Source organism: Rhamphochromis longiceps, linkage group LG17, assembly GCF_057381845.1.
Source record: "Rhamphochromis longiceps isolate RC_006_pf linkage group LG17, R_longiceps_female_GT1.1, whole genome shotgun sequence".
In the NCBI taxonomy this organism is placed as follows: domain Eukaryota; kingdom Metazoa; phylum Chordata; class Actinopteri; order Cichliformes; family Cichlidae; genus Rhamphochromis; species Rhamphochromis longiceps.
Window position 1 is genome coordinate 36,993,108 of NC_140573.1, and position 25,276 is coordinate 37,018,383.

General features: G+C 39.9%; 3 protein-coding genes across 3 annotated transcripts; 2 read left to right on the forward strand and 1 right to left on the reverse strand.

Moving 5' to 3' along the window:
• Positions 1–366: 366 nt before the first annotated feature.
• LOC146650123 (uncharacterized) lies at positions 367–5,322 on the reverse strand. The gene is made up of 12 exons (XM_085387193.1): positions 4,934–5,322; positions 4,753–4,785; positions 4,567–4,656; positions 4,084–4,155; positions 3,044–3,132; positions 2,829–2,931; positions 2,468–2,570; positions 2,336–2,388; positions 2,147–2,225; positions 1,453–1,925; positions 1,060–1,253; positions 367–951 (listed from the first exon to the last, which is right to left on the reverse strand). The coding sequence occupies exons 1-12, from the start codon at positions 5,144–5,146 to the stop codon at positions 807–809; spliced, it is 1,647 nt and encodes a 548-aa protein (XP_085243319.1). The 5' UTR covers positions 5,147–5,322; the 3' UTR covers positions 367–806.
• Positions 5,323–7,363: 2,041 nt separating this feature from the next.
• LOC146650124 (uncharacterized) lies at positions 7,364–8,946 on the forward strand. Its single transcript, XM_085386128.1, has 2 exons — positions 7,364–8,771; positions 8,870–8,946. The coding sequence occupies exons 1-2, from the start codon at positions 7,364–7,366 to the stop codon at positions 8,944–8,946; spliced, it is 1,485 nt and encodes a 494-aa protein (XP_085242254.1).
• A 2,950-nt stretch (positions 8,947–11,896) lies between these two features.
• Positions 11,897–19,298, forward strand: LOC146650125 (aldo-keto reductase family 1 member D1-like). Its single transcript, XM_085386191.1, has 9 exons — positions 11,897–12,152; positions 12,376–12,543; positions 15,481–15,597; positions 15,716–15,793; positions 16,059–16,181; positions 17,774–17,883; positions 17,967–18,132; positions 18,227–18,309; positions 18,391–19,298. Exons 1-9 carry the CDS (start codon positions 12,060–12,062, stop codon positions 18,431–18,433), a joined length of 981 nt encoding a protein of 326 aa, XP_085242317.1. The 5' UTR covers positions 11,897–12,059; the 3' UTR covers positions 18,434–19,298.
• Positions 19,299–25,276: the final 5,978 nt, after the last annotated feature.

A 25,276-nucleotide genomic window follows, 5' to 3' on the forward strand; every position in this document is an offset into this window, starting at 1 on the left:
ACATTTTGGGTTATTTAGACCAAAATACTAAATCTTGATCAACAAGTGCCTGATATACAGTTATGAGGACATTATACTGCAACTGTTCTATCGAAATTTCAAATTAATGTCCTCATATGTGGCTCTCATTTTTCTCAGAAACAAAAATTAGGTAAAAAAAAAAACAAAACCTGGTAATTCTTTCTTTTTACATTCATCGGGTTCCAATCGGCCCAAATATCAAAGAGAAATTAAAAATGCATGCCATGGAAGATTTCGGGTCTTAGGGGGTTAAAATGACCAGACCCCTCCGGCCTGTTTTCCAGGCCACTAAATTAAACCCAGTCAATTACCAATTGAACAGAATAAAAACCTACGAGGTCCACTAATAGTCCAAAAGTCCAAATCTTTAATAGAAAAGACAGGCAGAACTCAAACAAACAATAATCCAAACGAGGAGCATATATACACACTGGAAAGTAAATAATTATAAGTTATTAAATCAGACTAATTAAATACAGTAAAACTAATAAGGGAAGACGAACACACGGGAAATAAAAATAACAGTGTAAACATACCAAAACTCAAAATAAAACAGGAAAGCTACTACAAACCGAGTGTGACACAATTACATTCATATTGAAACATATGTGATAATTTTCTTTCTTTGTAGCATTTTTAAGATATGTGTTAGAACAGTCATTATGCTGTTTGGATTAGGAACCAATCATTTTTGCCAAATAGTTAACACAAACTTAGAACAACAATGAACAATTTTCAAGATTCTGATTTACAGAACAAACAAAAGTCACAAAAGGTTTCATTATTTAAGAAACAAGATCAAGTTTTTCACACAGGAATGAAATGACAGAATCCAGTGCAGCGGGGCCAAAGGTGTGTGTCAGCAAACTGAAGGTTGAGGAATCAGTCAGCTCATGTTTAAGATTGTGTTGGATTTTGAGAAGAGTCTGTCTGTTATTAGAAAGTAAGATTAACAATGTTACACCAATAACCCAAATACGGGGAAATGACAAATAATACCAAAAAAGATACAACTTTCATATTGTTTTACTAACTTACTTTGTCATATCAGCACTTGAATGGTCGATGCCTTTACAGACCATGTCTGTTGTGACATCGCAGGCCAATCTTCCGGCAAACCCGAGGGCTAGCTCCCCAGCCTCCTCTTCACTCAGAACACTAAACACTGTTACTTTAGTTTTGGCCTTCTTAGGCCTGTCAAGAATCATTGCGGGCAGTTTGGCTTTACGGCCCTAAAAAAGAAAAAGTGCAAACACCAAAAGAGCAGAGAGAGACACACACACGCGCACAAAGTTAAATGCTTTTGTTTACATGGTGTAATTGTGTATATGTTGCAGCAAATGCACAATTTCCAGCCACATTGTCACTTCATTGATACGAGTAACCCGGATTTATTTCAGGTGACATCAAAATCACGAAATGTATACCTACCCCAATCAAACCTCTGAAAACATGAACTGACATGTTCTCTGCGTTGATTCTGCGCTTGATCTCGTCTTCTGTTATTGTGTAGGTTTTCTTTTTTGAGCTTGGTACAGATAAGCGACCATGCACTCTGTAAACTGTACTAGTTCCTTCTGAATCAGTTTGAAATTCTGTATCTGCATCGATCCTGTCAACATCATCAGCAGCAGCATTATCTGTACTCAGACTTGTGCCGTATACTTCTGTTTCTTTTTCTTTGTCTTCAGTCTGTGTACCTTCATCTCTGACTGTCAGTCTTCCTATCTCACTGTTACTTGTCGATTTGCTGCAGATGTTCTCTCCCTTAGGAACTTTTCCTTTGTCATTCGCTGCCTGATGCTTTCCCTGATGACATTCTTCACTGGCTACTTCTATTGCTCCTCCTGTATAGCCACCCACTATGCTGCACAACTCCTTTCCCTCTGCTGTGCTGCACTGTGCTGTTACATAAAGAAGAATGATATAAACAGCACTATATCAATTTAATTGTGAAGAGAAATCCCCACAATACGACACAGTTATGTCTAAAATAGTTTTGTGTAAAAACTGGATCTTGAAACGTCCACTTTAATTACACAGTCCTGGTGTGCAAAGGCAAAATTACGAAAAAAAAATTCACTTTAAACATTTTTGGACATTGTTTAGTTATATTGTGACTTACTCTCACAGAAGATACAGATGCCACAAACAGACTTTGAACAACGCATGTGCTTGTATGCACCACATTTCTGGCACTGCACCTGTGAATTAAAAAAAAAGAAAAAAGAAGAAGAAATAAACAAACAAAAAACAAATGAACAAAGTCCATTAAATAAACAATCTATATGGCTAAGGACATGTCATAGTGTACCCGGTCTTTGGCTGCAATCACACACCAGCACTGACTGCACTTCCTAGTTCGATCTGCAAAATATAATTTGTTTAAGTACAAGTTACATTTTCCAATGTTAGAGAAAAAGAAGGCAGCTAATTTTATCTTTACCTATTGAGGAAAATAAGTAGTGGCAAAGTCGGGACCTGAGCTTTGTGATTTCAGTGTTGTACTCCTCCACTTGTGTTTTACCGTCAATGAGAGATTGGGCAAACTAATAATTGACGAAGAAAAAAAAAAAAAAAAAGAACAAAAAGAATTAGATTAACAAAGAAATGTTTGTTTGTTTTTAACCCCCCCCCCCCCGAGAAAAAAAAAAAAAACAGAGCAACCAAAGCAAAGCATTACTGCTGAAATGGTTCAATCTACAAAAAAAATTGAGATTTTACCATCCTGCCTCTAAGGCTTTAAAAACTGAATAGGCAAAAATGTAAACATTACTTATATAGGTTAAAGCTATAGTTTTCAGTACCATTATGACATGCACTCCACATGAGTTCCCATCCTGTTGATGTGGGTGGCTCACATGTGACAAGGTCCACTCTCCAGCGCAGCCTCTTGCTGAAGCAAATGAGCTGAGAGATCGCAGTTATTACAAATAAAAAGCATATAGAGAAATCAATAACCACGTTCGGTAATGATTTCAATTAAATTAAATATGTTATGTTAAATATGTTAATTAATTACCTCCAGTTTTTCAACACCGCACTTTTTCTGACCTCCGACTCGCCAAATGAATTCATATAGACTATGGTCCTCTTGGGTATGTCACAAAACTGTTTTGTAAAAAGATGGATATGGTATTTAGTATTTAGTATTTAGTATTTATTTATTTATTTATTGTCATTGTCAAGAACAATGAAATTGCGTTTGGGGCTTCCATACAACCCAAAAAAAAGAAGAAAATAATAAATACCCCTTAAAACCCAAGTGTACATATTTAACCCAGTGTGACTCCAATGCAATAAGACAATCCTTAGCAATAATGTTCGTAGAAATTCAGACAAAGACCTGAGAAACATGACAAAATACAACAATGCAACCCATTCAATATTATTGTACTGTGAGATATGATATCAGATATGATAGTTATCTATTTAAGAAAGAGGGGGGGGGCAGGAGGGGGAAGAGAATAAAGATATGATGCACCAATGCAGACCAGTTCATTGCTATTAAGAAGTTGGATATGGTTATTGTCCGTGAGAGGGGGGCAGAGAGTTCAGGAGCCTCACAGCCTGTGGATACAGGCTGTTGGCCAGTCTGGATGTTCTGGCCTGTATAGACCTGTACCTTCTCCCTGAGGGCAGCAGATGGAAAAGGTGGCGCGCAGGGTGATGTTGGTCCCGCAGGATACTGTGCACCCTCCTCAGACAGCGAGTGGGGAAGATATTACTGATCTCTGGCAGACTTGTTCCAATAATTCTGCCAGCTTCTTTCACCACCCGCTGGAGTGCTTGCTGATCGGCCTTGGTGCAGCTGGGGAACCACACTAGAAATCCATACGTCAGAACGCTGCTGATGGCACAGTTGTAGAAGTTCAACATCAGAGATCTGGGAATGTGTGCGCTCCGCAGTCTCCTCAGGTAGTAGAGGCGCTGTTGGGCCTTCCGTACAACTGAGGTGATATGGTTGCCCCAGGACAGGTAGGCTTGGGCCTTGAGAATTCCTAATGAGGGACACTGAAAAGTATCATGCACTAGAGAGAGTGCAAAATCTGTGCAACTTACAAACAAGGTCCAGTGGCTGCCGTTTTCCAGACAGGCTCCAATCAATTTCTCATACATCTGAAAGATGTTTTTCTGGAAATAAAAATAATGTGACAAGTATGTTTTTCTGTCAAGAATGACACTGCAAAACTGCAAAAGCTTGTCAGGTGAGACTTGTAATTAATTCTGCAGATACACAAACATATAGAAAGTGTCATTTTTGGTTTACATTAATTAATTTCTATAGTGTGTACAAAACAAATCAAGACCACAGACTCAACACGCACCACTAAATTTTTGGTGTTCTTTATCAGTTGGCCAAGACAGAAATGTTTTAATCTGTGTGCATTGCTTTTGAACAAGTCTTTACACAGAAAAGGTTTCAGAAAGGTATTTTTCAGGTTCTTCTGACAAGGCTTCAATTTTGGAAAATGCTGTTTGTTTATAGTGGCAACTTATAAACCCTTTGTGATAAGAACATAGTTACCACAGTCCAAGTCATACCTTCAAAAAGTATGCACTTTGTGCTCTTGTGGACCCATCCAAAATTTTTCCAGTGATTTGGCTTGGTATTGGATAAATGTGAGGGAAATTCTATAAAAATAACATAAATACACCTATGTTTTCAAATACATTACAAAAAACGTAAACATGCTATGTCATTATGATCAAACAAGCTTTTCAACATACCTCACACTGCAAATAGATTAGGCCATCTATTACCTTATAAAACAAATAAATAAATACATATAAATAAAAACAGAACTAAGGAACACGATTCATTAAGTAAATTGTACAATAAAGTGTATTTAAAGCAGAATTTAACATTAGTTTTATGACAACATAAAAGGATTTTTATGTCAAGAGGTACCTCATCTGAAATGTTAGTCTGGTCAAACAGGGATTTCAAACTTGAAATACCAATAGAGTTTGGTCCAGCTACTCCCACAAGGTAATCTGTGAGAAAGCATATGCTGTAGTCAACAGATATCATTTTCTTTTTGCATGCTGCAACCATCATCCATTTCAGTCTTCTAGGAGCTTTGTCTGGTTGTAGTTCTTTTTTCTCCTCCTCTCCCCTCATCTATTAATTAAATTGTTTTCTGACCTTCCTAACTGTTTCCGACCTGTCTTCCCAATGTGATGTTTAAGCAATATATGTATGGTCAGAAGGGGGTGAAATTTTCATTGCAGTTGTACGTGTAACATTGCATGTGATAATAAAAGGCTTGATTGGTTGATTATTCAACATGAGTTGACATTTACCTGACATTGTGAAGGAGTCACAGTTTCTGTAAGGGTGTAAGAACATAACATGTGGATTTGTTACACTTCTTTTTCACAAGTTAATAACAATCAATAATTTTCATTCCATTATTTACAAGCTATCACACGATGTCCCTGGGACAACATCTACACGATGTCCCAGGGACAACATCTACACAATGTCCCAGGGACAACATTTACGCGATGTCCCTGGGACAACATTTACGCGATGTACCAGGACAAATTTGTAAATTTCTGGATTACTGTTAATCTCCATAGAATCAAGAACTCATGTCCAGTTTCACAGCTATGGACCAGTTAATTATGTTTCCAGGTGATAGTTTGATTCATAGATTCAGCACACAACCATAAGTCTAGGCCTTTTAGTCCAGATTCTCTTCACTTATGTTTGTAAAATGATCAGGGAAGCTACTGCAATTTTGCCTGACCCAATCCCCGGGCCACGAAACACCCAAAAAGTTGGGGAACACTGGTTAGCTAATGCTGTCGTCAAGTAGCCTATCGCTAGCAAACAAACAGCAAGCCAAGTGAGGAACATATGTATAATGCTTACCGTTTATTAAAGGAAAGTATCCTAAATTGACTTCAAATTCGGCGGACAGGCGAATTGACTTCAAATTCGGCGGACAGGCGGCGGTTTTTCGCTTCTTCACTTGTATTTCGAAATAATCGAAGGCGGGTATTTCGAAGTCGCAAAGGAATGACGTCACAAGAAGGTGATTGGTCACTTGCAATGTTGAACCTGGAACAACATTAATTATGATGATGTGGGAACAATGCTGACACGAGGAAATCAGATCGTCCGTGTTTATCTTGTCACAAAGAACAAGTTTTGTTACACCGCTATTATCGCGAGGTTTGGGCGTGATAGTATAGGCTGTGAGCCCACGTTTAATAATCAGGCTAAGGAGTTCAGCGAGCTATCTGCAAAGGCCTGGTTAGTCTACCAGCGGTACAAGGTATTTGTCATTTGCCATAACTGTATTGTAATATTGTGAAAATATGTAATGTATGGTGTTCTAATTATTTTATGTTTTAATTTAGAATGCACAAGACTGTAAAGCTATTCTTCTAGGACCTCCGAAGTGGCAGGCGGCCACGAGGTAATTTTTGTTGTTAAAGCACAAGTGTTACTTTTGATAGACTGAAGCGCTTAAAGCCTTTGTGTTTTATGTTTGTAGTTTTCACGGCGTTCAATAAGTGCAGCGAAGCGCCCGTCTTGAAGAAGCCGTGCCAGTATGGCAAGCCATTAGTGCCAAAATTCGCCACTTTCCTAACCCGTTTGGTTAAGAAATGGCGTAAAAACGCCGTTTAATTATTCAAAACGCCGAAAAAAACGGCGTTCTGTTCCGACAAACGCCGCTTTTTCCGCCACTCGGATGGCGCCCTGAACGCACCATCCGAGTGACGTAAAAAGCGGCGTTTGTCGGAACAGAACGCCGTTTTTTTCGGCGTTTTGAATAATTAAACGGCGTTTTTTACGCCATTTCTTAACCAAACGGGTTAGGAAAGTGGCGAATTTTGGCACTAATGGCTTGCCATATGCCTGTGTTGTCATTTCGGAGTTACAGTGAAAACGCGCCCTAGCCAGTGCCGGTGAGAAGCTAATTACGAAGACGGCAGCTGCAGAGAGTGACGGTGAAGTGGAGCGACACAAGAGGGCGCCATTGCATAAGCTCACCGTTCTCAAGCAGCCAGGCACAGCGGCAATAACGTTGTACAACTGGAGTAAGGTGGAAATTAATAAAAGACAGCATTAAAGGTAGAATAATAGTGGTTTAAGTCAAGGTTAAAGAGCCACAATAAGTTTCTATAACACATTTGTCAAAGTTTATTTAATTTCTACTGTACTTCAAGGTGATGCTTTGTAGTTTGGTGAATAGTTCTGTGTGCTTCCTTAAGGTCAAAGTTTGAGTGAAGTTTACAAGGTCCTTTAAGAAAAGGAGCACTTAAAGTATACAGTATTTGAAATCTGAACACAGTGCGCTCAATGACATTTAACTAGACTCCCGAGATGGTTGACAAAGATCTCGAAGAGCACCATGCTGTACCACTTACCGAAGTGGAAGAAAATGATGATGAACAAATTACAGAACTACAGACTGTTCGTAAAAGTGAAAGAGTAAGAGCACTAACAGAAAAGGGTAAAGAGCTTCAAGAGAAGAAACTCAAAGGCCTCCAACACAGATATGCTGTTGTTTTTGAAAAATGGAGATATGAAGCAAGATTGAGTAAAGTAATATTAAGGAATGAAGTTTCCGAGAGTGAATTGAATGTGCTCATCAACAATGTAAATGTTGCCTGCAAAGATGTACAAACCATTTATGAACAAATACGGCAAATACAAACTCCCGATGCAGATGAAAGACGCAAAGTGGATGCATGTACATCACTTTCCTCGTTCATTGTCAGAAGAGCTGAAAAACACTTACAAGGAGACCTTGCAGATGGTGATGAAGAGCCATGGCCAGATGTTGGATCATGCTTAGGATCTGAAAGTACTAAATCAAGGTCAAAATCACAAAGGTCGAAAAGTGGTTCAAGCCAGTCATACTCACAAACAATTAAAAGAATAGAAGCAGAGGCTGAGGCAGCTGCGTGTCAGGAAATATTAGCAGTAATGGAGGATCAAGAAAGGGAAGCAGCTGAACTAAAAAAGTTGGAACTTGAAAACTTGGAAAGGCAACAAACAATGGAGGAGCAGCGCAGAAAGATTGAACGCTTGGAAGAGGTTAAAAAATTTAATGCTGCAAGAGCTAAAGTAAAGGTTTATGCAGAAGCTGAAAGTATTTCAGAAAGTCGTAGTTTAGTGCGCAGTATCAAAACTGAGAGCGAAACCTCAGCAATCCCTGCTCCACCACAAGTTCCCTCTCAAGCTCCAAATACAACCCAAGCCCATAATGCCACAAGCCCTGCATTTGTTCCACATACTCTCACAGTCATAAACCAAGCCCAACAAAACCCTGGTGTGCAACCTAAGAGCACCACAGACCAAGCAGTAAACGCATCAAGTCCGCCATTTATCCCTAAAGCAACACAAGCTGCCGCTTCAGCAACTCATCCACAGCCAAACTTGGATCTAGTCGGCATACTAGCAGACGCAATAAGTGCTAATCGTCTTCCAACTCCGGAACCTGCACTGTTCACTGGTGACCCTTTAAAGTTCAAGGACTGGCAGTTGTCATTTGAGACCTTGATTGAAAGAAAAAACATTCCAAAGAACGAAAGACTCTATTATCTCAGGAAGTACCTTGGTGGACCCGCAAAGAGAGTGGTTGAAGGATTTCTCCTAGTGGGCACAGATGAAGCGTATGATGCAGCTTGGGAAGTGCTGGAAAGGCGCTTTGGAGATCTGTTCACTATAGGAAAATGCTTCAGAGACAAACTTCACAGTTGGCCTAAAATAAGCTCCAAGGATGGAAGTGAGTTGAGAGAGTTTGCCGACTTCCTTAGAAGTTGTGAAGCTGCGATGCCACACATAAAGACATTAGAGGTTCTCAATGACTGTATGGAAATTCAGAAACTCTTGCTGAAACTTCCAGACTGGTTGACAACAAGATGGAATCGCGCAGCGATGAAAATAAGAAAAACCCTTAATGGAGAGTATCCATCATTTCACATGTTTACAGACTTTGTATCCACTGAAGCAGACCTAGCATGTGACCCCATAGCTTCAATGCAAGCACTCAAGGGTTTGGAAATCAGTAAACCCAAACACTCACGCAGCCAAGTCGTTCAAGCTAAAACATTAACCACAACTTCAAGTCACTTAACCAACTCAAGTCACATAAATCCCATGATCTGCCTTTACTGCAAAAGAAATGGTCACACACTGGATAAATGCTTCAAATTCATGGAAAAATCAGTCCAGGATCGTATCAAGTTTGTACAAGCAGAAAGGCTGTGTTTTGGATGTATAAAGGGGGGGACATCATTCTAAGAAGTGTGATAAAAGGAATACGTGTGAGAAATGCCAGAAGAAGCATCCCACGTGTCTGCATGATGACAAGTTTGTAGAGCGTAAAAGGATAATGCCTGCAACGAATGACAACTCTCAAGACAAGGACGAAGGAGATGAACCAGCAACCGCAATCTCTAATAGAGTAACTCAAGTAACTTCGAGCACACTGACATCCTCCATTCTACCTGTCTGGGTTTCGTCAAAAAATCACCCAGACAGAGAAGTTCTAGTGTATGCCCTCCTCGATTCTCAGAGCGATACATCCTTTATCTTGGATGAAGTAGCCCAGGATCTCGACACAGATAAGAGTAAGGCTCATCTAAGACTATCGACCATGTCCGCCAAGTCGACAGTCATACCATGTGAGAAACTGGTAAATCTTCAAGTTAGAGGCTACAAGCAGGAAAAGAGAATTACATTGCCACCGGTCTATACAAGAGAATTCATCCCTGTGAACAGATCACACATCCCGACGTCTGAAACTGCTTTGAATTGGCCTCACCTCAAAAGGCTGGCAGATAGGTTACCTCCAATGCTTGAATGCGAAGTTGGTCTGCTTCTCGGCTATAACTGTCAGCAAGCCCTTCTTCCACGGGAAGTCATTGCAGGTGAGGAGAATCAGCCTTACGCACAGCTAACTGATCTCGGCTGGAGCATAGTTGGTTGTACGTCTCAAGTTCAAAATCACAATGATGATATTGGCATAAGCCACAGAATCATTGTTCGAGAAGTTACTCCTGCAGTACAACAAGCAGTTGAACTCAGGCAAGAAGTGCATTTTGTATGCAGAACTCAAGTGAAGGAAGTGGGTCCGGCTGATGTAATAAAGGTTTTGGGATCTGATTTCTCTGAGCATGCAACAGATGACAATCCAGTCTCTCAGGAAGACATTTTGTTCATGTCAAAGGTGACTAAAGGCATAAGGCAAAAGGAAAACGGTCACTATGAACTCCCATTGCCACTCAAAACCGACGACCCGAATCTTCCAAACAACAAACAATGTGCTGAGCATAGACTGTCGTCGTTGGAACGTCGGCTCAGAAGAGATAAGAAATACTATGAGGATTACGTCAAGTTCATGGACGACATCATAGCCCGTGGAGACGCAGAGAAGGTCCCAGAGCAAGAACTGGATAAGGAGGCAGGATGGTATATACCACACCATGGGGTATACCACCCCCACAAACCTGAGAAGATACGTGTGGTTTTTGATTGTTCGGCCCGTTTCCGGGGGACATCTCTTAACGATCACCTTCTGACTGGACCAGATCTTACCAACGCACTGATTGGAGTGTTATGTCGATTCAGAAAGGGCCCCATCGCCATCATGTGTGATGTGGAGAGGATGTTCCACCAATTCCACGTCATCAAGGAGCATCAAGACTATTTGAGGTTTCTTTGGTGGGACAAAGGCGATTTAAACTCTGAGCCTTCAGTGTACAGGATGAGAGTGCATCTTTTCGGAGCAGCTTCATCTCCCGGATGCTGCAATTTCGGACTCAAACATATTGCTTCTCAAGGTAGAAACAGATTCAGCGAAGAGACTATTGAGTTCATCCAAAGAGGATTTTACGTCGATGACGGACTCGCTAGTGTGAGATCAACAGTCGAAGCCATACAGTTGGTAAACGAGTCAAGGGCACTTTGTAAAACAGGCAACCTACATCTGCATAAGTTTGTGTCAAACGACAAAGAAGTGCTTGCAGCTATTCCCCAAGAGGAACAAGCTAAAGCCAAAGACCAGGACATGGCTCTTGGAGAACTCCACATTGAACGTGCACTTGGAGTGCAATGGTGCATAGAGGCAGATGAATTCCAATTCAGAGTCCAAGTTAAAGACAACCCATTGACAAGGAGAGGGGTGCTCTCGATTGTTGCTTCAGTCTTTGACCCCCTTGGGTTCGTTGCCCCATTCATATTAATTGGAAAGCAAATACTCCAAACGTTGTGCAAGGACAAAGTTAATTGGGACAAGGATCTCCCACATCACATTCTACCACAATGGGAAGCATGGTTGAGAGACCTGCCCAAGTTGGCAGCTCTGAAGATCCCACGAAGCTACTCGCAAGATGCGGACATTGTGCAGTACGAATTGCACAGTTTCTCGGATGCAAGCCTCAGTGGTTATGGCGCATGTTCATATCTCAGAGCAAAAGGTAGAGAAGGACAGGTCAGTTGTGCACTCTTGGAGATATATCTTTTATAAATGCACCATAGGGGGCTTGGGGTGAAACAGCATTTCGGTACACTGTAAACTGTGTATACTCATGTATTGACAATAAAGCTCTTGAATCTTCTGAATCAATACTAGGCAGATGGGATGTACCACTATGAGGGTGGAGTGGAATAGTCCCATTGATAATACCCTTTAATTTCCCTCTCACCTTTTGGCTTTCAACACTGTGTCACCTGAAGAACTGGGGGTAGATAAATTCAGCGTAATCCCATTGTCACTGCCAGCTTTCACCAGTATCTGAAAGCTTAATCCAACATATAATATAGCATATAGTATAGCATTTTAGTCTCATTCATGATGATCAGATAGCGTGTTCACTTCCATTTGTAAATGTTTGTCTTGGTGTCCGGTTGTTCATGTTTTCATGAGCAACAGTTGAGGCACTTTGCATTTGGGAGGAGTTTCTGGCCGAGTAGAGAGCAGAGGAGCCAGCCTCCTAGACAGTATTCAAAAGTTCGAGTGAGTGCACAGTGTCAGACATCAAGATCTTTGTAACAAACATTTTTGTTAAACATGGAATTGACAGCAGAAAGTCACTCCATTCCCCTATCTGATGGAAACAGCATACCCTTGATAGGACTGGGAACTTATGCAGATCCCCACGAGGTAAGATTCATGATTTAATTGTATATTGTATATCGTTGTGCATGTGTCACGAAGCAAAAACTAAATGAATAAATAAAAAATAGTGGTAGGATTTTTTGTTTGTTTGTTTTTCGCTGTGACTTTTGAGTGCTTATTATATTATTATTATGGTTGTTGTTATTTTATTTTATACTATATATTCCTTCCAGTACTACTTCTTCTTCTTCTTTTTTTTTTTTGACAGACTCCTAAAGGAACTGCATATGAATCTGTCAAAATTGCGATCGAGACGGGCTACAGACATATTGACGGAGCATTGATCTATTGCAATGAACACGAAGTGGGGCAAGCAATAAGGGACAAAATAGCAGATGGAACTGTGAAAAGAGAGGACATCTTCTATTGTGGAAAGGTTTGCAAAGCATACTTGTTCGTGTGAGCCTCTCCTGTGCACCTTGACTGTTGAACTTTTTTTTTCTTTCTGTTTTTCTGTACACACATTCTGTACTTAAGTAGAAGTACATCTATTACTGTTCAAAACTACTCCAGTAAAGGATGAAGTACTGATTCAACTTCTTTACTCAAGTAAAAGTAAAAAAGTACAGGCTGTTTAGTAGCTGTTTGGAGGACATTTCTATTTCTGTGCAAAGCTAACTTAACCTTCGGCTATGTTAACACAATGATAAAATAATATTAGCAGATGGGAATACAAACTTCAGCCTAAGTTTTTTCCAATCTAAGTATACTCAGCTTGAATCTGAAGAAAAAGAAGTAAAATAAAAAATATATATATCAGTCAATAGATCTAAGAATCATCAGCTAAAATTCATATGAATCTCTGCTACACTTGATGTAGAACTCATGCAAACTCATGAAACCACAGTCACTGTGCACCGGTCACACACTCTTCTTTACTTTAAACCCATCACAGTACACCAAACTAATCTCCAGAGTATTTTCATGTAGTCTTTAAATAGCCTCAGTTTGATTTGCATGTATCATAATATGCAAAAACACAATGTTGGCTCATAGTGACAAAAATCCGTTAAAGCAAATCCGTTAAGGCAAAAGTAACGAGCCTGTTTTACTACTGAAGTGCAGTATAGAAAATTTTATAAAATTTTAACAAATATTTGTGCTTTGTTACTTCCCACCTCAAGAGTTCAGTGATGCATGAAGATCATCAAGACTTTTAGAAATCGAACAACAAGTTCCATTAATAACAAATCCACAAAATCCTCATGTAGGTTATTCAGGGTGAAGCAGGTTGTTTTTCATCTAATTCATTGAAACAAATCCAGCACTATGACGGCATGCACAGGTTTTGGTTGCACCATTCCTAGCATGCACGTTTCTAGATGAGCTTTAACATCTATATCGAGAATGCATGAAAAATGCGTTTAGCAGGATTTCTCTGGGTGTAATTGTTGATGCCAACAAAAAATTTAAAGTTTAAAAATGTGTTTTTTCCTGTCAAAAATGGTGGCCAAAGTGACAAAAAAGTACAACTCCTTTAGTTATTTCAAATCAAATCAAATCAAATCACTTTTATTGTCACATCATATGTGCAGATACATTGGTACAGCACATGTGAGTGAAATTCTTGTGTGCGAGCTTCACAAGCAACAGAGTTGTGCAAAATACAATAATGTAAACAAGCAAAATACAAGAATGGCTACATCTGAAACTAATAAATATATGTACAATATATAATAGTATATGCATTTCTGGATGTGTATACTAAATATTTTTCTACGTGTGTGTGTGTGTGTGTGTGTGTGTGTGTGTGTGTGTGTGTGTGTGTGTGTGTGTGTACACATATTTTACAAATTAAATAGAGTAAACAATAAATAAAATATATAAAAATATACAGAGTTGAGACATGTGCAAAACAGTGGCGTTACTGTACAGTATGGAGTGCATAATGTTAAAGTTCCAGTAGTGAAGCTGAGGTGTCTATGAAGTGTTCAGCAGTCTGATGGCCTGATGGAAAAAGCTGTCTCTCAGTCTGCTGGTACAGGACCGGATGCTGCAGAACCTCCTTCCTGATGGAAGCAGTCTGAACAGTTTATGGCTGGGGTGACTGGAGTCCTTGATGATCCTCCCCGCTTTCCTCAGGCACCGCTTCCTGTAGATGTCTTGGAGGGAGGGAAGCTCACCTCCAATTATCCGTTCAGAGCACCGCACTACTCGCTGGAGAGCTTTGCAGTTGTAGGCGGTGCTGTTGCCATACCAGGTGGTGATGCATCCAGTGAGGATGCTCTCAATGGCACAGTGATAGAAGGTCCTGAGGATGCGGGGGCTCATGCCGAATCTTTTCAGTCTCCTGAGAAAGAAGAGGCGCTGCTGCGCCTTCTTCACTGTTTTGTTTGTGTGTACTGACCACGTAAGATCCTCAGCCAGATGTACACCAAGGAACCGGAAGCTGCTCACTCTCTCCACAGCAGCGCCGTTGATGGTGATGGGGGTATGTACTTCTCTGCACCTCCGGAAGTCCACTATCAACTCCTTTGTCTTTGCGACGTTGAGGGTGAGATGGTTGTCTTGACACCAGTGGGTCAGGGCGCTGACCTCCTCCCTGTAAGCTGTCTCATCACCGTTGGTGATAAGACCCACCACTGTAGTGTTGTCCGCAAACTTCACAATGATGTTGGAGTTGTTAGTGGCCGTGCAGTCGTAGGTGTAGAGTGAGTACAGGAGAGGGCTCAGTACACACCCCTGTGGAGCACCAGTGTTCAGTGTGACGGGGGATGAGGTGATGCTGCCCAGTCTGACCACTTGGCGTCTGTCAGACAGGAAGCTAAGGATCCAGCTGCAGAGGGAGCTGCTCAGTCCTAGATCCTGCAGTTTCCTGTCCAGCTTCGAGGGAACGATGGTATTGAATGCTGAGCTGTAATCTACAAACAGCATTCTCACATACGTGTCTCTCTTCTCCAGGTGTGACAGGGCAGTATGTAGTGTCAGGGCTATGGCATCATCAGTGGACCTGTTGTGGCGGTATGCGAACTGTAAATAACTAATAATGCAAATAAGAAAAAAAGCCAATCTGAATATTATACCAATATTATTTCCCTGAACCACAAAAAAATAAGGAAGATAAAGTAAGTACAGTTTGGTTTGTACAACACCTTTCGAGACAAACATTACAAAGTCCCTCAAGGCAAAAGTTAACCAAAAACTAGTCTAAAATGCTTTTTGCTTGTGAGAAACTTAAAAGGTATGGATAACATACAAATCGATAACATATTCATTTTCATGACTTACCTTTGAATCTTAAAAAAAAAAAACCAAATGCTGAGTTCTGTAGCTTTTTTCTACATTTGTTAACTTTTCTTCTTTTCTTTTGAAGTTGTGGAACACATTTCATCCACCCGAGCTAGTACGACCTACTTTAGAGAAAACCCTGACGACATTACAGCTGGATTATGTTGACCTCTATATTATAGAAATGCCCATGGCTTTCAAGGTATGCACACATGTGAAAACTTAATAACAAGTTTTTAATTTTTACGTTTGAATTTCATGAGGTTTTACTGCACCAAATGAAATACTATACTATACTGAAACACTATAATTTTCTGAAGCCAGGAGATGAATTTTACCCCAAAGATGAGAGTGGGAAGTGGCTTTATCATGAAACGGACCTCTGTGCCACATGGGAGGTGAGACTTGGTGGCCTGCTTATTCAAGAAAATTTAGTTTCAGTGATTTCCTAACATATGTGAAGACAACATAACTGCTACAGAACAACAGTATTGGGTACACGCGTCCTTTAACTTATAGTTAAATACAAAAAGATATGTGGTAAAAATCAATGACAGCTTAAACAGTGTCTCAGTTTTACTGTTTCTGTGAGCTTTTAAATTGTTTCAAAGTTCAACGTTGACTATATTGTTTTATTATTGTGCTTTCCTATGTCTCTCACAGGCTTTAGAAGCTTGTAAAGACGCTGGCCTTGTAAAATCTCTTGGGGTTTCAAACTTCAACAAGCGACAACTAGAGCTAATCCTTAACAAGCCGGGGCTGAAACACAAACCTGTGTCAAACCAGGTTAGTGGTACATTATTGAGCAAGCAGTTGTCTGGAAATAAGTTACTAAGTACTTGTTTTCAGAATACTAAGGTCAAAAAGCTTTGCTCTTTGAACTAACTAACTGAAAACGCTCGGTAAGTTTTTAACTGAGATTTAAATGAATAGATGGAATCAGAGGCGCGAATAGCAGCAGGAAGATTGTTCCAGGGGCTAGGGGCTGCCAGGGCAAAAGCACGGTCACCTCTGGTCTTTAGCCAGGATCTAGGCTGCACTAGGAGTAATTGTCTTGATTATCTTAGGGCTTTCCCAGGGGTATATGAACTAAGGAGTTCAGTGAGGTAGCACGGCGCAGTATTGACACAGTTCTTGTGTAATTTGGCACTATTCAGCCTTTTCTTCTTGCTTCTTTTCCTTAAGAGTGGCTTCTTGACAGCCACCCTTCCACAAAGACCATTTATGGTGAGTCTCAACAAACTGTTGATGGGTTAGTTGAAGGATGAGATACACCACTCAGGTCCCATATCAGATCTTTGATACAGTTTTTCTGTTTTCTTAAGGACATAGCTTTTAGATGCTGTTCATCTGCTCTGTTTTTTTTTCTTGTCCAGTTTCCTCACACCATACTGAAATATGCCAAGTTTCCAGCTAAAAGCTCTTTGCTCATCAAATCGTGTTATTCATGGCAGAGATTTAGATAAAAGACATGGGAAGAAATTTTCTTTTACTACAGGATGCTAATAAGTCCCTAAAGAAACTGGTTCTTTCCTAACTTTTCTGTAATGTGTAGACTCAATGAGTCATTCTTTGAATTAGCTGCCTTTTTGTGACACTGATAACACTGATTTCATAGATCAGTGTTAGGTGTTTTAATAATCATGATAAAAGAGTGAAAAAATAGCTAGTGCCCAAAGTAAAACTTTGTCTTCAGAAAGCCTGGAGAACTATTGCTCAGCACCACTTACAAGAAACTGTCCTATTAGAAATATAAATACTCGAGACTTGGGAAATGTACAGTACTATATTTACCGTAAGATCAGCAGATAAATGTGCAAACCATTCTTCATTTTAAAAAGTAGTGTTTCAAGAGTCAATGCTTTTGTTACTTTATTGTGCAGCGGCAATTTATTAAAGTCAGAAGAAAGAATCTGAGGCACAACCAGCTGAAGGCTTTAGTTTCAGTCTTTGAATATTTGCGCATACAGCTAATGAACAATACAACAGAAAGACTCAGATTTTAGACATATGCCCAATATGTTTTAACTAAATCACACACACAGCTGTGTTTTGATAGATATGTGAACATTGTGTGGATAGGACATGGATATGTTGCAGAGGTATAGGAACAAAATGCAGGCAATGTATACCGCCCAGAAATGTGGGGAAAACTTCAAATTTATTTAAAAAGTAAGTTTACTGCCTGAAATATTATCAGTATGAAAGGACTGAACTTTGAATCAATGAAAGCATAACAGAGATAGGAAGTTATTATTTAAGTAACATGAACAATCAAGATGCACTTGGAAGTGTTGGTTCATAACACTCGCAAGGAATAAGCCAAGCTGTCTTCATCAGAAACATGTGTGTATGTATACATATGTGCTCTATTACAGGTTGAATGCCACCCCTATTTCACCCAGCCAAAATTGCTTGAATACTGCCGGCAGAATGGTATCGTCATTGTTGGTTACAGCCCGCTGGGAACATCCAGAGATCCATCTTGGTATGGGTCACACTCATTTTATGAGTAGCTAGTCAAGTTCTCAGCCTCTTGATTGAAATTAAAATATCACTGTTTCAATAAAGGGTAAACCTAAAATGCCCCCCAATGCTGGAAGATGACCTGCTGGTATCGATTGCCAAAAAGTACAACAAGACCACGGCTCAGGTGTGTCTGCGGTTCAATGTACAGAGAGGCGTGGTGGTCATCCCAAAGAGCTTCAGCCCTGCTCGCATAAAGGAAAACTTTGAGGTTTGTTTATAATTTTAGGTATGTAGGTAGCAAAAAGTGCCTTCTGAAAACCAGACGCATGGAATATAATCAGACTTATTTGCCAACTTTCCAGATATTTGATTTCTCTCTCTCTGACGCTGATATGAAGGCAGTTGAAGGGTTGAACAAAAACATCCGCTTTGTGGAGCTTCTCAGGTGAGTATAGTGCAGCTTGTGTGAAGTTTTGCTCCTTGAACAAACGGCTCCAATTAATATTTCTCTTTTCTGGCTCAACAGGTGGTCTGACCATCCAGAGTATCCATTTCATGATGACTTCTAAACACCACAAACAGCAACACATTGTTCGAGAGTGATTAAATTTGGCATCTTCACTTTGCTAAAATAATATTTAATTGCTATTAGCTAATTTAAAAAAAAAAAAAACAACAACTTAATTTTACAGCACACAATATAATACACTTCCTCGGGTAAAGGGTTTCACTGCTGAGCCGTGCTGTGGGAAGAATAATGAAGGTCTGCTCTCACAGATGTCTTTAGTTTTGTAAAAGTCTTACAGATAAGTTTTGAGTGACAAAACAAACAAACTTGGGATAGTAAATGTTTGCAAACTACAAAATAAAGATAAGGTGTGGCTAAATCAAAACAAGACTGTTAAGTATAGAAAGCTTAAACTCTGGACAGATGGTGTTCTCATCCTGCCAACACTTTCATTGCTCAGACCAAATCTGAATTGCTCAACCTGAATAACAGCTTTTAAAACTGAATTTGAATTAAATTTAGCTCTTGAATGCTTTCAGTTTCACTTCTCACCATTCAGTTTTAGTTCTTAAATTCAGTTTTTGGGGTCATACATCCGGGTCCTTCGAGAAAACTGCACAATAATCCAGCACAAAGTTTGCCGTTTCAGTGATAGTCATATCATACCACTTCAGAGGTGATCCAGTAATACTGCACTAATGAATTACACCAGGGGTGTTGAACTCCAGGCCTCAAGGGCCGGTGTCCTGCAGGTTTCATATATCACCCTGGGTCAACACACCTGAATCAAATGATTAGTTTCTTTACCAGGCTTATGGAGAACTTCAAGATATGTTGAGGGGGTAATTTAACCATTTAAATCAGCTGTGTTGGATCAAGGGCACATCTAAAACCTGCAGGACACCAGCTCTCAAGGTCTGGAGTTCAACACCTGTGAATTAGACTGTTCGCTTTAGCTAAAGTTATTAAGTTAGCTAAGGAGTCAGGATACTATATAAGACAGAAATAAGCCAAAATTACAATGGTTTGGACACTCTTTTGTATGTTTCCCTACTGTAGCGGTCTCTCAAAGCATACAGGACTTTCAGGGGGTACAAGATGATAACTGTGGAATTCTAATGGGAACAGTCGATCATTAGGGTTGCCAACTCCCTGAAAAATAAATAAGGGACGCCTCGTGGCCAGGGCCGGGCAAAGTGTGGTAGCTCTTTTTTTTTGTGTGTGAAATTTTTTTTTAACCATTTGACTTGAATTTGATTTAAGCAGATGCAGATTCTTTGTGATATGACCATATGGGAAACAAATGATAATTTAGCCATTTATTTTTAGCTCAAAATAACATTAACACAGTAAAACAGGTCTCTTTCTTAAACAGAAGCCTGTCATGCTTAACTTTTGAGAATATAAGTAAATCTTTCTTTAAAAGAACTCTGTCCTGCTTAACTTAAAATTATATAAATTAATAGAAAACAATAGAACAAAATCATTCTTGTAACAGTGCACATTTAGTGCATTTAGTACAATTGGCTTCAGTTGAGGTATTATTTCAGCTTTTCTAATGCTAATCAGCTGCTCCTGTTTGTAAACACACTTGTTCCCATGATTACGCATCATAACTCATCATCATTATTCATCTATGTATTACTTTTATGTATTAGTCATCTATTTGTTGTAATCATCTATCCTTGCAGTTGTTTATTACACAAAATAAATTATATTATCACACTTCTGGCCACATAGCGCTGATATTCACTGCACATGCCCATATTAACCTTAACCAGAGGGTTTAAAAAACAAACAAACCAATGTTTACATACCATATCTGCTTCTGCCGTGGCCTGGTGGACAAGAAATTGGTTAAGGGTTCCCCGAGCTTTCACGCCCTTCATGTTCTCCGTGTGCCCACCATTGTGTGTGCATGCCTATGGAAAAAGTGCGCCGGCACACAGTGCAGTGCGCTTTATAGATGTTATCGTGCACTTTTCCAGCCAGGTGTTTTCCTTTTCCCATTCCTCCCTGTACTTTTGCAGCCTATTTTTCTTTCTCTGAGGGGAACAAACATTGCTGCTCTAATGCTGGGCTTACACTGTGCGATTTTTGGCCCATTTTGAGCCGATTTTTGAGTCATGCGACCGATTTGGTGATCGGCCCAATTTTGGCCTTCATCGTGCATCGTGTAGTATACGTGGGGTAACGAGAAGCGATTAACACCTCGAGCAGCTCCCGATCATCAATCGCTCGTGAGGGCGTCACCGCAGCTGCTCACACTGCTCACGCGCAAACACGTAACCGTCGGCGAAAAAGACGGTGCAGCTTGGCTGTGCAGCGTGTGATCTGGACACAGGCGATGGAGGCACAACTTGTAGAACTTTGGAAAGCTCATCCGAGCCTTTTCGATGTGGCATCACAAAATTATCACGACCACAACAACCGTGAAAATAGTTGGATTTACATTGCTGCTCAATCACAGCTGCCTGATTAATGTTTTTCATTAGAAATTTAGCAAAGTTGAAGGTGGTGGTGTGCGTGTCTGTGTGAGTGAAAGACAGAGAGGGAGAGCGAGCGACAGATTTTCTGTTATAACCTTCATTTTATGGAGGCACAGTGTGAGCACTCAGGTCGCATCAGAGCATCTTATTTTTCTACTACGACATAAAATACAAAGTGCATACCTCATTGGCCGCATTAACTTGCAGGGGTTAATGAAAACGCATCTTGCAGTGTGCACTCCTTCCCACAGGTGGAAAACAGACTGAACATTGGTTCCATCCTGGAAGCATTTTGTAAAAAAGTTAAATGTGTAGTTTTAAACCAACAATGTATACATTAAATCTGATATTAAAATAAAGTATGTTACGTTCCCCTGAGGGGTCTAGGCGGTGAGGGGAAGTAACAAAAAGTGTCCGGGTCAGAAAAAGGAGACAAGAAGGCATGAGGGTTAAATTAAAGAGTTTTATTAAAGTAGCTCAACTAAAAGAGACGGACAAGCCGCTATCACCATTTAAGAAAAACAAAACTCAGGCGTTGGTCAATAAAGTAAAACGTAAGCCAAAAAGAGCAGCTCACTAACTGTAACCACTCACATGGCACTCTGGCCCAGAACTCACCTTTCCCTGGGCTTAAATCTCTTTAATTACTGACGAGAGTCAGCTGCACAAAAGGGAAAGGTGGCACCTCAGGCAGAAGAGGTAGTGGGACACGCCCACACAGGCACCTTCAGGAGGAGGCCCTGCTAGGGCCGTAACAAGTATTTATTATAACTTAAACAATAAAATTATCTTAATCTGCATAACTGCTGCTGATGGCAGTCACAGAGGTTTTCGGGCCTTTCAACAATCAGACCCCCTTTCCCAGGTGACCCAGGTAGGGTTGATCAAGCCCCAGCTATTTGAATTGTTACTATTATTATTATTACTGGGGGCTCTGAAATTTAGGGGGGTGGGGAACAACGCATAGGTCAAAAGAGAATAGAGACCGATTGCGTCCAGAGGCGAAGCGGCGGTACTTGCAGAAAATAGCATGCATTGGAAATGTGGACCCGTATGAAATACGGAGGTGGAGTAGAAACCCTGAAGACCAACCGCTATTGATGTAGCCTGATATATTTTCGTACCTTGTCTGTGGAGTCAGCACGTACAAGTCGTCATTCAAACAAAGGTAAGTCAGCTTGAGTACTGCGAGTGAAATGCGTTTGATTTCCCTCCGAACATTCAGATTAGTGCAGCATAACTTCATTCATCAGGGGGAAATTAGAGTGAGAACATGTGGAGGCTCTGTTAGAGGGATAACTTAGTGAGTTCATTGTCCTGAAGAATTTAGTTATTCTTTATGGTTAAAGTGATCACATCCATGAGCTAATGGACCTCACAATACATAATTATGGAAGTGGTAACGTTAATGTCATTAACGATTATAGGAATATTTCACACTTCAACAACCTTCGTTTCAATTTAGGTTTCGATTACAAACGAAAACGCAAAAAACCCCAAAAACTGCCAAGCGCAGAATTCCAATCGACAAAGGCCGCCGTGCCACCATGCAGGCTGTAGATAACAAAGAAAAATACAGATCTTTGGTGGAAAACTGTATGGCAGAACTCGTTAAGCAAGCTGTAAAAGAATCAGAATCAGAATCAGAAAGGGGTTTATTGCCAAATGTTGAGCAGGTTTACAACATTAGGAAATTGCTGCGGTGCTTCAGTGCAAACATAGTGTCATAAATAGCACTTAAATAGACATGAAAAAATAAAAGTAGGGATAAGAATTAAAAGTGCTACGTAGAAAGATATGTGCATAAGCTATACATGAGATATATACATGAGAATAAGAATTAAGAGTGCTACGTTGAAAGATATATACATACACAACACGCTGCAGTCTCTGTTTGTCCCTGATAGTCCCTGATAGTGGCTCCAGCGTACCACACGGTGATGGAGGAGGTGAGGATGGACTCGATGATTGCAGTGTAGAACTGCTCCGAGCATTCAAATCAGGCAAAGTCATCAGCCTGGAAAGAGTTTCAGACATCTACAACCAGCATACCAACAACATCTGGGCTAAAATCAAGGATGAAATTGATAAAATCCCCTTAGAGAAGTTCAAAAACTTCCAAGAGGTGATTTTCAAAGCCATGTGTAAAGAGTTTAAAAATGCAGGATTCGTTTTGCTAGCCTTGGAATTAAATCAGCCAGCAATCGAAAATATGATTGCTGAAATTTTCATAAAGGAGGCAGCCAAACTATCGAAGAAACCAAGTTGCATACATCAGTTTTTCTCATCTATAGGCCGACTGTTTTGTTTCACCAGGAAACAAAACAAAGCTGATGTAATGTAAAAGAAATCGTGATATGAAACATTTCTGGAAAACGAATTGGAAACTTTAAATTGGTTAGTTTTAAATGATATACTTAAGAAAACCCTTAGAACGGCCGCGGCCCCTCACTGAGCCTGGTTCTGCTGGAGGTTTCTCCCTCTTAAAAGGGAGTTTTTCCTCCCCACTGTCACCTATGCTTGCTCAGAGGGGTTCCTCTGTTGGGTTTTCTTTTTAATAACTTAAAAAAAAAAAAAAAAGTTAACATCAATAAAAGTTTTTTAAATTTTACACTCTGATTTCTGTTTGTTTTCATTGTCTACAAGTTTAATAAATACATGTTATTTGTTATTCAGTTCAAAGTGTGGGTAGAAAATGCTGTGCTGTCATGTGACCTTTTCTCTCATGTGTGCCGTTTTCTTGTTTTGTATATATTTCTCCTGTTTGTTATTTATCATTTATTGGAAATCAAATGTGTGATTAACTTTTTCATAAAATTAGTTTAACCCTCTCTGGCGTTGATTTTAGTTTTTCTCAGAAAGAACTTGTTTTCTATATGAATTAATAAGTTATCATTTTAGCAAACATCAAGTTGATGTCCATAGATGTACACACACTCACGCCATCATTTACATACACACACAACTTGTTGCTGCCTTTCATAGTGTGTAACTTGAAGGCCCTGAGTACTTTCTCCCACACTGAAAACACTGGAATGATAAAATTATTTGAACATTACCTAATACGACTGATTCAGGACAGACAATGAGTTATTTTAAACGTTTCTAGCAGTCCTTCACAAACAGGGAACAGTCTGTCTATTCTCTCCATCTGTCAGCTGCTGCTGGCTCTTCCTCCTCCTCTTCCTCACACACTGCTGAGTTTCTCCTGGTGGATCATTAGGGGTGCAAAGCCTCACAGATTATGTGCAGCAGTGGGTCCCTCAGTATGTCCTCACTCTGGACACTTGCAGTTGTCACACATGGAAGTGTCCCCCCCCCAAAAAATAAATAAATAAAGAATGTGAATAAAGAGAAGCTGTGTGGTTGAATAAAACTCGTGCATCAGCCTGTTGCCTTCATCCTGCGGCAGTGCATTAAAAGCATCATTAGTGGGAGCGAAGAAGGTGAACACCACCTGCTGGTTCAGAAGCTCAGTCATACCTGCTCTCTGGATGGCATTGACCAGCATGCTGAAAACAGCAATAAATGATGTTAGATCAAATGGCAACTACACAACAACACACTAACACCTCTGTTTGCTTTCAGTCATTATGCTACACCAAACTTACAGCTTCATGATAATCTAGGCTAAGAGATAACTCACTTTTTAAAAACTACAAAAAAAATGTTTCCCTGATCCTAGTTGGTGCAGTTGCTGCTCTGTGCCTCTGAGGTGCACTGTAGAGTCATTAAAGCTGCCAATAGTTGACAGGGAGTGTTTTTGCTGTACTTTTCCATCAGAGAAACATGATTCAGATGGTAAAGATCCTCACATGAAGCGGTCATCGGCCTTCAAGACATCCATGATGTTTCCCCATTGGTGGAGTGAAGACTTTATCCACTGTGAACTTTGTCATGTGCAATGATACGGGTGTTCTCGATGCACAGGTTCTACAAAAAGAAAAAAAATAGTGTTTAAATACATTAAAATGGACTTTGGTATCAGAAAAGATGAGTTCTAGTTTTTATTATTATACAGTTTAGATACTACTGCTAGCATGTCAGAGTGTTTCTGAAATATTTGTTGATCTGATATTTGTTGTGGAAACCTGTGAACCTTCACATTGACTATATTGAGGTTGACCACGTTGATTTTGAAGGTATCCTTCTATTTATTATTATATTGTTTACCTTAAAAAACTGACCAACCAAAGCTTCTTCTCCATAATGTTTGTTGACCTGCAGAGGAAACCTGACCACAGGCCTGAGGGGAATCACAGACGAGTAAGAACTTTTTATGCCAATGTCTCTAAGTGCTACAGTGCTACTAGATTATTGTGTTGGTCTTTTCTTTACCATGTAAAGTTTTAAAAACAAACTTTAAAACATACTTCACATTAAAATGTAATAATTAATGGTTTAATGACAAAGTA